At 50.3% G+C, this 13,405-nt stretch overlaps 1 protein-coding gene across 2 annotated transcripts in view; it reads right to left on the bottom strand.

Annotated features, from left to right (window-relative positions):
• Positions 1-13,405, bottom strand: part of NSF (N-ethylmaleimide sensitive factor, vesicle fusing ATPase) — a 67,346-nt gene that overhangs the window by 4,268 nt on the left and 49,673 nt on the right. For both annotated transcript variants that reach the window (XM_051769709.1, XM_051769708.1), the window contains exons 13-19: positions 12,660-12,755; positions 11,904-12,060; positions 10,533-10,666; positions 9,040-9,106; positions 8,773-8,852; positions 3,785-3,919; positions 2,881-2,994 (exon numbers count right to left, since the gene is read on the bottom strand). In XM_051769709.1, the coding sequence (XP_051625669.1) occupies positions 2,881-2,994; positions 3,785-3,919; positions 8,773-8,852; positions 9,040-9,106; positions 10,533-10,666; positions 11,904-12,060; positions 12,660-12,755 (783 nt within the window). The remainder of the gene's footprint in view (positions 1-2,880; positions 2,995-3,784; positions 3,920-8,772; positions 8,853-9,039; positions 9,107-10,532; positions 10,667-11,903; positions 12,061-12,659; positions 12,756-13,405) is intronic.

The raw sequence follows: 13,405 nt of genomic DNA, 5'->3' as shown, positions 1-13,405 counted from the left end.
CTGGAACACTGCCTGGCTCATCCAGGTTCCTGCTCCAAGGAGGAGAGAGCCCTTGGGTTTGGGAGTGCTGCCAGCAAGGTCCAAGAGCAATGCCAAGCAGGGAAGGGACACAGGAGGAACCAAACCTGGAAAGAGCAGGTGTCCAGCAGCACCCAGAGCACTGTGAGGGGCCCTGTGCTGCAGCCAGGGCCACTCCAAACTAAACTCCTCTGTATTCCCACGGGAAATCCTGTGTGTATCCATGGATCAAAGGCCTCCATTTGAAAAAGAACATCATCAGGACACTCAGTGTACACAGGATGGCCAAACGTGGGACACTAAACACGAGCAGCTGGACATTAAAGAAGGGCAGGAACAGCAGTAAACAGAGTCTGAGGGGAATGAAGCTGCCAGAAAGTGTTGGGTTACACAGCTCATAAACATCCCACCCAAGGCACCAGAGCAGAGCAGGCACGCCAAGAAAGGATTTTGATACCGAGGGTCTGGTTCAGTGTGATTTTAGTCTGAAACAGTCTGGAAGTCATTGACCAGCTTAGGAATCCCTATGGAGAGCACAGGGTGGGGGTTCACTGCTCTAACAGAACAAAACCCACTGTCAAATTCAGAGAAAGACACTATATGCACATTTTTTACAAAGAATTCATTCACCATGGCATCTAATCAGCTGAATTCTGAGAAACTTCATCCATCAGTTGGAATTTTTAAGAGATTTCAGATTCAAATTTCTTTCTAAAAAGCTGTGCTCCAGCTCAGTGAAAGAAGGAACCAGTCCTGGACTGGTGCAATTGTGCTTTCCTGTAACACCCAGGCAGATCAGAGCTCCCTGTGGGTTCCAGTGCACTCAGCCCAGTGCTGTGTGTGCAGGGAGAGCCTGCCCTGCTCTCCTGTATTTATAGCAGTTCAGCAGACGGAGTCATGGAAACACCTCAGACCTTTTGGAGCAGAACTTGTTCATATTTAGCTCCCATATGCTGTTGCCTCTGCTATTACACAACCACCTGCACTGGGTGTAACAGCACAAACCACCTTCCTGCCAACCCTCCATAGCAAAGGGGACCATTGGTGGCTCTGTGGGCAGGGGCAGCAATTCATGGGACACTTGTCAGTGCATCACAAAGGGCAGAGCCACAGCTCTCTCTGTCTTCTCCCATCCTGGCTGGTCAGGGACTCACTCACAAAACACTGGTCTGGTTAAAAAATCAATGCACCAGATCAGTTCAGCTGCACAGCCCAGGACAGCACTATGGACAACACAGGTCACAGAATCACAGAGTATCCTGAGCTGGGAGGGACCCCCAGGGACAATCCAGTCCAGCCCCTGGCCCTGCACAGACACCCCAACAATCCCACCCTGTCCCTCAGAGTGTTGTCCAAACCCTCCTGGAGCTCTGGCAGCCTTGGGGCCGTGCCCACTGCCCTGGGGAGCCTGGGCAGTGCCAACCACCCTCTGGGGGAAGGACCTTTCCCTGAGATCCAACTTAAACCTCCCTGACACAGCTCCAGCTGTTCCCTGGGTCCTATCCCTGCTCACAGAGAGCAGAGTTCAGAGCTGCCCCTCCAGACCCCTTGGGAGGAGCTGCAGATCCCAGTGAGGTCTGACCTCAGTCTGCTCTTCTCCACCTCAATGAGCCAAGTGACCTCAGACACTCCTTGCACGGCCCCTCCAGACCTTTCACCATCCTGTGTCCCTCTTTTGGACACTCTCTAATACTTTTATATCCTTCTGATACTGTGGCACCCAAAGTGCCCTCAGGACTCGAGCAGAGCAGAGCAGAGCAGAGCAGGCAGAGAGTGCAGCCACGGGGCCGGGCTGGGAACAGGGCTGGGGTCAGCATTCCCACCCACCTCCCAGTTCAGAACTGCCCATGATTTACAGAACCTTCTCCTTCAGCTTTGAAAACAACCGGCACTGAAGGTCAAACCAGCACCAGAACACGTCCTGTGGCAGAAGAAGGGCTCCATTGTCAGGGCTCAGGGGATGGGGCAGAGCCCGGCAGCCCCCCAAGGCCAGCACCCCTCAAACACACTTAATACATGTGAGCAATGACTTACTGACTTGCCTGTAGGTATGGAATTAAAAGCCAAGGAAGAAGAGGAAAAAGTAATCTAGATAAATGACTTTATTCCCTGAGGTGACATCCAGTCAGAGCAGATCCTCAGCGCTGAGCAAGTTTTAACAGAATTGGGAGCAGTGAACAGAGGGGGACATGACTTATCTGCTGGGAACCACATGCCTCTTCCCTTCTGCTCTGCCTCTGCGAGGAAGATCTGAGGACAGTTCACTCAGCTGCACTAAACCCATTTGATGGGAGCAGGGGGGGCCCTGGGCTGTCAGGGGGGGATTAGGGCTGCACCTCCCCCTGTGGCAGCTCCAGCACCGAGGGCTGGTGGCTCCAGGCGGGGGATGTGCGGGGGAGGGCTCAGAGCTGCATATTTCTACCCTCTGCAATTATTTTCTTTAAAGTGCTGAAAGTGGAAAATAAAGAGGAGAGCAGCTGAACAGTCTGACAGATTTATCTTCTTCAGGGAAAGAGCACATACACCTGCACAGGCACCTTCTTCTCAAAAAACCCCAGGTGATTGCTATCTGCTGGGTGGAGAGCAGAAATTCCATAAAAGGTGAGTTAATCCAACCCCTCCTGCAGCAGATGCTCTGCTCTGAAGTGCAGCTCTGAACAGCCCATGGGCACAGGGGGGATTTAAAGATCTCTGAGGACCAAGACCTGGTGATTCCTTTGTTCTGAAAACGTCTCCTCACTGCAGCTCTTTTCCCAATTAAACCAGTGGCTCCCACCACAACTGAAGAGGAGTCTGCAGAGAAGGGGGAACCTCCAGGACCCCTCTAAGACCCCAGTCCTTCCTGCCCCAAAACATTCCTACCTGTAATGACATTTCTATCAGCATCAGCAGCTTCTTGATCCCGATCCAGACAGGCTTCCCTTTGACATTCTGTGCAATGGTGCTGCGCTCCTTGTCTTTGAAGTTACCCAGGAGCTGGGGGGGAAGAATTCAGGAAAAAGTCAGCAACAGAAGACTAACAATAGGAAAAATGGTACCTACCTCAGGAGAAAGGGAATGGGAGGCTCAGAAGGAAAATTTGCTGCAATATACCTAGACAAGGCAAAACACTGAGATTCTTTTATTCCATAAGGGTTCTTTCCATAACATCCCATACCCAACAGTTGGTGCTGTGCTTTTACACTGCATTCCAGGTTTTCTCCAGATCAGAGACGACAAGGACATGGTGGTTCAAGCCACAGGGAGTTTCCAAACCTGCTGCAGGAGCATCTGTGTCTCTCAGGCTTCGGTGACACCTTCAGTGGGACAAGTTTGCCAGTTGGCAGGAAAGATTTGCCTGTTCAGTTTATTTGAACAACCTTCAGCACTCACCAAATTCCCACTTTGGCACAGAATAAGGAGCCATTAAGGGCAGGAATTTCTAAGGAACAGATAATCTCCTCAGCACCAAACACCCTCAGTGGATGCTGTTCCAGCTCCTGGGAGCTCGGCACCCTCCGGGCACACTGAGCTTAACTGTCCCAATTATATTCATTACCCACTTCCCTGCCCTCGGAATCTTTCAATCCACACCACAAACCTTTCCACCAGACCTACAGTTCTCTAACTGTGCCTTAATTTAATGCATGAAAAAGTCATTTGGAGAAGCCTTAGAACTGCTGTTATGACACAGTGTCGAGTAGCACAATGTTACCAAGCCAAGAGCCAAAATCCCTCATTTCCAGCAAATGCTGAGCTTGTTTGTTACCCCTGAACTGTTCCTCACCTCCAAGGCCTCCATGAGCTGCTCCCCCGTTGCAATGTTGGGCACATGGATGGTGGTGCTGAAGGCATTCAGCATCTCCATCTCCTGCAGGACGTCCTTGCGGCTCGTGGTGCCGATGATCAGCAGCTTCCGGCCCTGCCCAGGGAACGAGTGTCAGGGAAGGAGCAACGAGAGAGCAACCAGCCCAGGGAAGCTTCAGCAAGCTACAGCTGATAAACTGGCTGTTAAAAAACCCACTTCAAATAAAATTAACAGGATTAAATCTGTCGGCAATTGAAGGAGCCAATACCAACCACACAGGGGCAGGATCAGATCTCGGAGTAATGGCACCAACAGGGTCTCAAAATTAGGGTGCACAGAAGCCCCACCACACTCACAGCTTTGCCACCTCACTGCTCCTTCTGAATCCAGCATTATAAATAGCTGGATCCTCATTAAATTTAAAAGCCTGAGCAAACTCCCACTCCCAAAAGCTGAATTACAAATGACTTCTCGGGCAAACAGCCTGTCTTTAGGAACCTGTGGGTACAGGGAATTCTCTGTCCCTGCACAGACAGTTCCAATGGATTTCCAGCTCAGGCTTTGGAGCAGAGGCTGCTGTGAGTCCCTGAGTTCCCACTGCAGTGGGATGTACAGGACAGTCCCACCCTGGCAGCCCCCAGGTCCCAATCCACTCTTCACACAGCAACCCTAAGTCAGCCTGAGCAATATCAGGGTTTATAAATAATGAGCAGTGAGCGGAAAACATCAACTGCCAGTACAAATCCACTGCTGTTCCCTGCTCCTGCAGAGGCCTTTCCAGTGCAATTTGCATTTCCCCACACAGGGTTCAGACACTGATCATGCCTGGCTGATGGAAGGAGCTGCTGGGACCATCAGATGGGATCAGTTCCTTTTCCATCTCAGGGAGCCCATGGGCTGGGAGGGGCCTGGCTGGCCATGGATCCTCCTCTTTTGCTGTTTGGCAGTTTGGCTGATGCTCAGAGACAAAGGGACAGTTCCAGTGCCAAACTAGAGGGTCGTTGGGCACTGACCAGGCTCCCCAAGGCTGCCAGAGCTCTGAGGGACAGGGTGGGATCGTTGGGGTATCCTGGAGTTGGCCCTGATGATCCTTGGGGTCCCTCCCAACTCAGGACATTTTATGACTCTGTGATTCTATACAAGTTCTATATTTCAACTTCATGACACAAAACTCTGTTCATCACTGCCCGACAGCCCGAGGGAAACCAGAACACGAGGCTCACACAGACTCTGCTCCAAGCAACTGGAGCCTCAACATGGCAGTGGAGCCTCCAGTTATGGAATTTCAGCAAATCCAGGCAGCCCCAGGGAAGGGCAGTGAGGGAGCCCGAGCTGTGCTGGGACCAGGCACTGGTGACATGATGGCTCTGTCACCCCCCAGCTGCTCCCTGAGCACCTTCATCCCCGGGTTTGGGGCCTCAGCAACTCCTCACATGGAAGGGGAGAAAACACCATTCCCCAGGTTTATGAGTATAAAGGGAACATCACTGCTGACTGGAGTGGCTTCCAATTCACACCAAGGGATGTGGAATCAGGGATGCATCTGGGATTAGATCAAACTGGGAGATTATTCCCCCCTTTACTTTCATAAATCAACAAAAGCCTCCAGTGTCCCAGCAAGGAAAGAGGCTGGGAGCAGTGAAAGGGCAGCCCCAGGAGTGGGTGTCCCTCTAAGGGAAGGAGCTGGGGGCTCAGGAGCAGTGGAAGGGCATCCCCAGAAGTGAGTGGGTCTCCCTCTGAGAGCACCTCACTCAGGCAGACATTCCCTAGCCCTGCCCAGACTGCGTGTCCCGCTCCACGGGGATGCTGCTGGTGCTGCCCCTGGGATGCAATTGTTGGGAAGCAGCAGGGAAGCACATGTGAACGCTCTGTGGGGCTGGGGAGCGTCTCCAGGCCCTGTGTGACTCTCATGTAGATGAAGCAGCCCCGGCTCCGGGAGCTGCCTCTGCTCCGTTCTCAGGGAAGTGCTTTTCTCCCGGCTGGCTCCCTGCTGAGACAGCCCTTTTCAGCCTTTCCATCCCCCAGTCCCTTCCCCTGCACAACACAGGGAAAATTCATTGAATTAAAGGCCCAAGAGAACATGGTTTATTTTCTTCTCTTCAAGCCAGTTTAGAAAAGATTTTTAATTGGTTTAAAAAAAGATGCTAAACAAAATGCAATGGTTTTCAGTCCCCTTGAACCAGCAGTAACAGATACCACTATTTAACACTGCTGAGTGGAACCACAAGCAGGAGCTGTGACTGGGAATTTAAAGCAAGCTCAGAGAGGTTTCTAGTTTATTTAAAGTCTAAAGTGTTTAGTCTCAAAAGAAAACCAGAACCTTCAAGTGTTTGGCCTTCCCACACCACGTTCCAATAATCCAGTCTCACCAGGAAGAGGGGAGCCTGGGAGGCAGCTCTCATACACCAATTCAACAGACACACACACCTCGATGCATAATTAACAACATTTCATCCCAGAAGTGCTTGTCTTCCACACAGTGATTACAGGGAGCTGTTTGCACATCAAGTCTATCCCTGCAAGTGCTGTGACACCCCAGTGAATCCCTGATCTGGGCCACAGGGATGGAGCAGCTGCAGCCACCCCTGCTCCCACTGTGGGGCTTCCACTGCTTCTGTCCTGGCTCCAGGCTCTTCCAACCCACAGGAGAGCTGGAGAGGGATGTTGGACAAGGTCCTGGAGGGACAGGACAAGGGGCAATGGCTTCAAACTGCCAGAGGGCAGGGTTAGATGGGATATTGGGAAGGTGAGGGTGGGGAGGCCCTGGCACAGGGTGCCCAGAGAAGCTGTGGCTGCCCCTGGATCCCTGGAAGTGTCCAAGGCCAGGTTGGACAGGACTTGGAGCAACCTGGGCTAGTGGAAGGTGTCCTGCCCATGGCAGGGGGTTGGAATGGGTGGGCTTTAAGGTCCCTTCCAACCCATTCCATTCCAGGAACCTTTGAAATCCAGAAACACTGAAGACCCCGCTGACAGCACTGGGGAACAGCTATTGTCTCCCCAGCACCTGCCATGGATTTCTCTCAGCACAGGGACATGCCTGCCATGTGCCAGGACACTCCATTTTCACAAGGAACCATGATCCCAGTCCCACAGAAATGTGTGGTGGTTTGACCTCATGGACCAGCACTGATGCTGCCCGTGCATTTAAAGTTTTTACCTGCCTCTCAAATTACAGCAAACCCCTGAAACAGCCATTCATTCCAAATAAACTGCTCCCCAAAGGAACTCACCATCTCAGAGGGGACTTGGGGTTGATTAACCCTCAGGATTATCCCCCTCGTGAGTTCCTCACTTGAGCTCAAATCCCCCAAGACTCTCCATGTCCAAATTCAACCTCTTTCACAGTAAACAGTCACAGCAGAAAAGGCTTTTTCCTGCACAACTCTACCTCTTATACACAGTTTTGTTTTCTTCAGTGCAAAAGACACCCACATGCCATGGCTATCCCAGGGAACTTACACCAAACACACCCTGCCAGCAGCACTGCAGAGCTGGGGCAGCCCAAAGGGCCCAGCTCACCCCAGCCCTGATTCCCACAGAGCCAACTCTGGACACTTAGAAAAAAAAAACCAAACCCCCCACATGATCAATCAAACAGTGACATTTCCTCAGCAAACTCGCTCTCTACCCTCCAACAATTTATGGCTTAAGTCACCATAATATTGGCTGTCAAGACAGAGTCTCCCAGCCCCCAGGGCACTTCAAACCCTGCTGAGAACAAATCTCTGCAACATGCACAAACTTGGCAAGTATCTGTGAGCCCCAGCCCCGTGTCCTGCTCCTGGGAGCCCCAGGTGCCAACCAAAGAGCAGCTCAGCAGCAACACACACTCACCATGGTCAAATGGACAATTTAACATTTTAAATTCCTTCAAAAACTGAACCAAATCAAGTCCTATTTTCCCTACTGATTTATGGGAACAATCACGCCCTGGCACTGTGGAACACCCAGCAACAGGTCAATGATTCCATGAGATTCTGGGATCAGAAATGGCTGTGCTGTTGCACACAGGCTGCTCTGTTCCAACCATGTGATAAAACTTGGATTCTGTTATGTCACAGACTTCACGTGGCCTAGAAAGCTCACTGGGAAGATCTTTGTTCTCCCAGGCTGACAGTCACACAGGGAACTCAGGGCCTGTGGCACTACAGTTTAGTTCAAAGTCCTCTATTTGAAAGGTCTTTTCACCAATCTCTCTAATGAAAACAATGCTCACACACAGGTTGCTGTGCCAAGATATTAAACATGACAAAAATTTGACTTCATCCAGGCTGAGTTTTGCTGCTTTTTCCTGACACCAACTTTCAAGGTGTTCCTGTTACAGTGTTATTTATTCATGCAGATTCTCTCACACACAGAGCAGAGATCCACTGAACAACAGGGAAATGGCAAACAAGAAAGGAGGCCCTGCCTGCCTGTCTCGTTCAGGGTGAGCTGCAGAACCCTCAGCACTTGGGATGTTCTGAAATCTCATCGAGGCACAAAGTGCAAACAGGACCAGTATGAGAGGCACTTCCTCAACCACTGTAATTAACACCTGACAATTTCAAGTTAAGAACAAATAAAACCCCTGACAACCACAATCACAGAGTACAGAGAAATCGATTTATAAACAGGGAGGGAGCACCTGGCTGAGCCAGGGGTTGGTCTGGCCCAAACAGCTCCTCAGAGAACAGGCAGCTGGAATGTTTCAGCTTTACATGGTGAAGCTTACATGGGTTTCCTTAGTCAGTATTTTTAGGACTGACTGCAGAAGATTCAGCCCTCAGTAATTAGATATTTCAAGTTGAATCCTTTGTGGTTATCCTAGAAATGTCCAAGTGAATGAAGAGCAGCAGGCTGGGATTAACATGACTGACTCAAGAGACAAAGGCACTCGTACCACTGGCAGCACAGCAGCTCTCAGCACACACAGAGCTCCCCCTGTCCCAGTTCCTACAGGAACAGGGCATCTCACTCTGCCTTACCTGAGGGGGGGCCTTCTTCAGCAGCACAAGCAGGGCTTGCAAGACCAGATTGGAGAACCGAGGTCCAATGGGGACATAATCTGAAAGGAAAAATGCACTTTAATGCCCACAAAGCAGATGCACATCTAAGCCACTTCACCATATCAAAACCAGCCCAGCGCTCCCAAAGGAAATGGTTCCAGACCACCTCCAGTTTGCAGTGTTTCAATATGGCAAATCTGCCAGCATTCCTGCAGCAGCCAGCACAGCTCTCCCTCCCTGACTCACCCAGAAGGCGCTCGATGTCATCCACGACCACACAGCTGAGCTGGGACTTGTAGGCATCATCAAAGATCTGCAACCAGCAAAATGCCTCAGTGTTAAACTCAGCAACACAACTACAACAGCCATGGCCAGACCTGCTGGTGTGGCTTCAGTAAATATGGCAGCATTGAGAGGAATAAACTGAGAATGAAAAAGAACCCAGAGAGCAGGCTCTGCCTGCATTCAGTAAAGCACTGCCAGCTCCCCAGAGGCAGAGCTGTTCTGTTCCTTTACCCCACCTCTGCAGAAAGCAGCTGCTCTGAGGTTCATTGTAAGCAAGGGACAAACCAGCACCATTACTGCTTTTTGGAGCTGGGGCAACACTGATAATATATAATACATACACAGGTCCCCCACAACTGTACCACGATTATGGAGCTTTTCTCCTCAGGCTGCATGTTGGTTACTCTGCAGGGAGAAGGGACCGACGTGGGTATGGACTGAGGCTCCACACGCCCTTTCTGGAGCAGCAGTGTCCTGCCCAGCTTGGGATGGCAGCAGGAGGCAGCACTAAGGACAGCAGTGGTGCTGCAGCCCAGCCTCCAGCAAACCCTGACTCCAGTGAAATCCAGAAGGCTCCTTTTGGAATCTAAGTCACAAACTGGGCCCCCAGTTATGAGCACGTTGCTTCTCTTAAGCACCTTCCCTCCCTTAGAATCTCTACAGCTCTGCATCAAACTGATCTGAGTCACATTCCACTCAAGGCTTCATTCAGTGTCACTCAGCCTGAAGAGTGAGTGTGGCCTGGTTGAGTAAATGAAAATGTTCAACTTGATCACATTCCCCTGCTCCCCAGGTTGTTAGAATTCTTGTTTAACTGTGGGCTACCACCTCAAATCTGTTCTCAGTCTCATTCAGGCAGGATCTATTCTCTCCAAGTGCACCCTAAGCTGTTCCTGCCCTCACAGACAGAGCTCCAGAGCTGCTCATCCCAGGTCTGTTCTGCTCCACTGTCAGCCAGGATCACACCAGACCCAGCTGGGACAGAGCCTGCAACGTTCCCTGAGACACCCAGTGCCACAAAAACATTATTGCAAGGCACTGGAGTGACAGGACAAGGGGGAATGGCTTTAAGCTGTAGGAGAGTAGATTTAGATGGGATATTGGGAAGAAATTCTTCCCTGTGAGGGTGGGGAGGCCCTGGCATAGGGTGCCCAGAGTAGCTGTGGCTTCCCCTGGATCCCTGGAAGTGTCCAAGGCCAGGTTGGATGGGGCTTGGAGCAACCTGGGCTGGTAGAAGGTGTCCCTGCCCATGGCAGGGGGTGGCACTGGATGAGCTTTAAGGTCCCCTTCAACCCAAACCATTCTACAATGTTATGATTCACTCAATTTTATAAATAAATATATGCACAGGAATTTTGGATCCAGAGAGAGCAGAAAACACCATCACACCTTTCCCTCCCTGAGAGAACCCAGAATTGGGCTGTGATCAGACAGAGAGCAGGACTTGTACTTACCTTCTTCATGGCCTGGCACTTGGCTGTTTCAGAAAACCCAATCATCTTATCTGGAGAACAGATCTTGATAAAGGGGAAGTTGGATTCTTCAGCTATTTTTGCTGCTAGAGCAGTTTTCCCACTGTGAGGGGGACCTGAGACAAAGGACAAGCAATGAATAAACAAGGGAGAAAGCAGCTCTGGCAATGCTCAGTGTGGATGATACTTTTTAATCCCATCCAGAGGTATCTGCAGTTTGAAACGATCTCTCCTTCTACTTGCAGAAGGAACACACAGACTCCTGGGCCAATCCAATCCAATCCTCCAGACAATGGCAATTAATAGAACTATTTAAGCACATGCAGACTGATTTGCCATAAAACCATAAGAGGACATAACATTTTTTGTAGGACTGGCCACTGCACCAAAATCAGTGAGTTTGTGTTTTGGAGAAACTTCTTGAACTGTGTTTATGTCCCTTTTCTAAACATGATTGCTGCTGGTATTGTGGCAAACAAGTCAGCAGCAGGAACACCAGGGAAATAGTGACAAAGACAATTTGATTTTGGCCTGAACTCACACCAGGATAATTCAGAGACCAAAGACATCTGAATCCATGCAGCCAACACAGATTAATTTGAAGAGCCAAAAGGAATTGCACACAGGACACGTGATGGTCACAAACACACAGAATTATCCAGGGGGTCTACTCAGGGTTAGTTCCACTAAGCAACAGTGGTCATCCACCTTTCAGGAAAATAAAGAGGGAAGAGCTAAACACCAAATTCTACTCCAACACCTGTAATGCAGATACTGGAACCAGTTTCCAGCACCTGGAAACTCTCCACAGTCACTAACAATGTGGATAAAGGGAAATCCACCTCTGGCTGGCAGAGACACCTAAATCTGGCTGTTGGAACTCAGCTAATTACACTGATGAGCTCTCCAGTGACTTCAAAGAGAATTTAGACAACTGACTCAGCCAGAGACACCTCCACTGTAAAACAGGCATGAGCAGGTTATGAACTGGTACATTTTGGTCATTAATTGGTGCATTTTGGTTATTAACTGGTGCATTTTGATTATTAACTGGGTACACTTCTCCCTTGTTCCAAACACAGGATTTCACACAGAATCACAGAATCAACTAGGTTGGAAAAGACCTCTGAGATCAAGTCCAATTTCTGACCTAAATTTCCTCCAGCTGAGGAGCCAGTTTTAACATCTGAAGCAACTTCAGCCAAGCAAACTGAAAGAGCCCCATTCCATTTCTCCCCCCGTGTGCTTCCTACACATCCCAGCACAGGAGGGAACAAGCACCCAGGTGGGCAGGTGACAGCAGCAGTTCAGAGGAGTCCCTTGGGTTTTTCCTGGATCTGCCCCTGGCTGTACCTTCCAGGAGCACGCTGACCAGGGGAGTGCGGTCGCTGTTCTTTGTCTGCTGAACCAGCAGCTCCCCATCGTCCAACACCCTCGTCACAGGGTCCCCCCACTTGATGATCCCGTTCATGATGTAGCTGGCATAGTCCTCCTGGTTGGTTCCAAATGCCTGGATAAAAGAAGGAACATTTCTTTTACCAAAAAGTGCTGCATCACATCAGAAAACCCATGAGACAATTAAGCATCACCAAAATGACCAGGGCCAAGGCCCTGGAAGATGCTGAAGTGAGACAGTCAGACCCACTGGTGACTCACAGCATTCCAGCTGAACACAGGTGCAGACCAGGCACGTTTAGAAACGTTTTTTCATACACCCTCACAACCAACTCTAATCAGTGCAAGTTGCCAGTGGGTTCTGACTTCACACTGTGAGAAGACAATTCTCAAAAATGAGGCTTAAACCTCTTCCTGCAGCCCATATTAAAGCTGTCACCCAGGAACTGAAAGAGGCCTAAAGGGGAGAGAGCACATATGGCAAGGAGAAGAAATCCTGAGTTGTTCTTTATGTGTTCTTTTATTTTTTATGACTCTCCAGCAGCAACAGGCACAAACAGAGCCTCAGAGGCTCTATCACCCTCCTGTCACCCCTCCAAACAGGGCACTGTCAGCCCTGGGGCACCACTGCCTGTCTGATCCCAGCAGGAATCTGCTCTCCCCACCATGAGCTGCATTGGGGGGCTGTCCCAGGACTCACACATTCCCACTCACCGGTTTGATGTCGTTCTCCAGGGATGCAAAGAAGTCTCCCCTGGTCACACGGAGGCTCTCAGCCTTCTCCATGTCCACTTCCACTTTATTGCTGGCCTAAAAAGGCAAGCAAAGGCACTGAGGAGCAGCAGGACCACACAGACCCCTCCTCACCTTCCCTGCACAGACCCATCCCTGCTGGAGCAAAGCTCAGCTCCCAGAGCCACATCCAGCCCCACAATGTCAGCAAGGAACTGTTGGGCACTGGGGGTTCACAGCAGGAGGGGCCAGGCACTGCTTCACTGTGTTCTTATTGTCCTGGGAAGGCTTTAGGTGCAGAAAACTGGATACTCCATTCTCCTGTTAAATGAGTAGGGAATGATCAACCAGCTGAGCAGTAACAGACTTTGGAGAATCCTTCAGGATTTGACATTGATAATCATTCCCCCCCCATGGCAATCCTTGGCCTTGATTCTGCTTTGTCTGGGACCTGTAATAATGTTGTGTGTCAGGGCAGAGTTGAATGCCCTCAAACTTTCAGTTTTCCCTTTTAGCACATTAGCAGGAATGCTCCACTAAAACCAAGGGAGGGATTCCAGCTGGGGAATCGCTGGAGCCATAACTGTGAAGGGCTTTGGGCAGCACTCAGGAATTACATGGATTCATCCACAGAATCCCAGGTTGGAAAGGGCCTCAAGGATCATCTTGGCAGAAGCACAGTCAAGACAGGATGGCCCAGCTAAATCTCAAAAGTCTCCAATGCTGGA

Source organism: Manacus candei, unplaced genomic scaffold (genome assembly GCF_025592945.1).
Source record: "Manacus candei isolate 608988 ecotype Guabito, Panama unplaced genomic scaffold, ASM2559294v1 h1tg000112l, whole genome shotgun sequence".
NCBI classification, from domain to species: domain Eukaryota; kingdom Metazoa; phylum Chordata; class Aves; order Passeriformes; family Pipridae; genus Manacus; species Manacus candei.
Note: the sequence above shows the minus strand (reverse complement) of the source record. Positions and strands in the feature narration are given on the sequence as shown.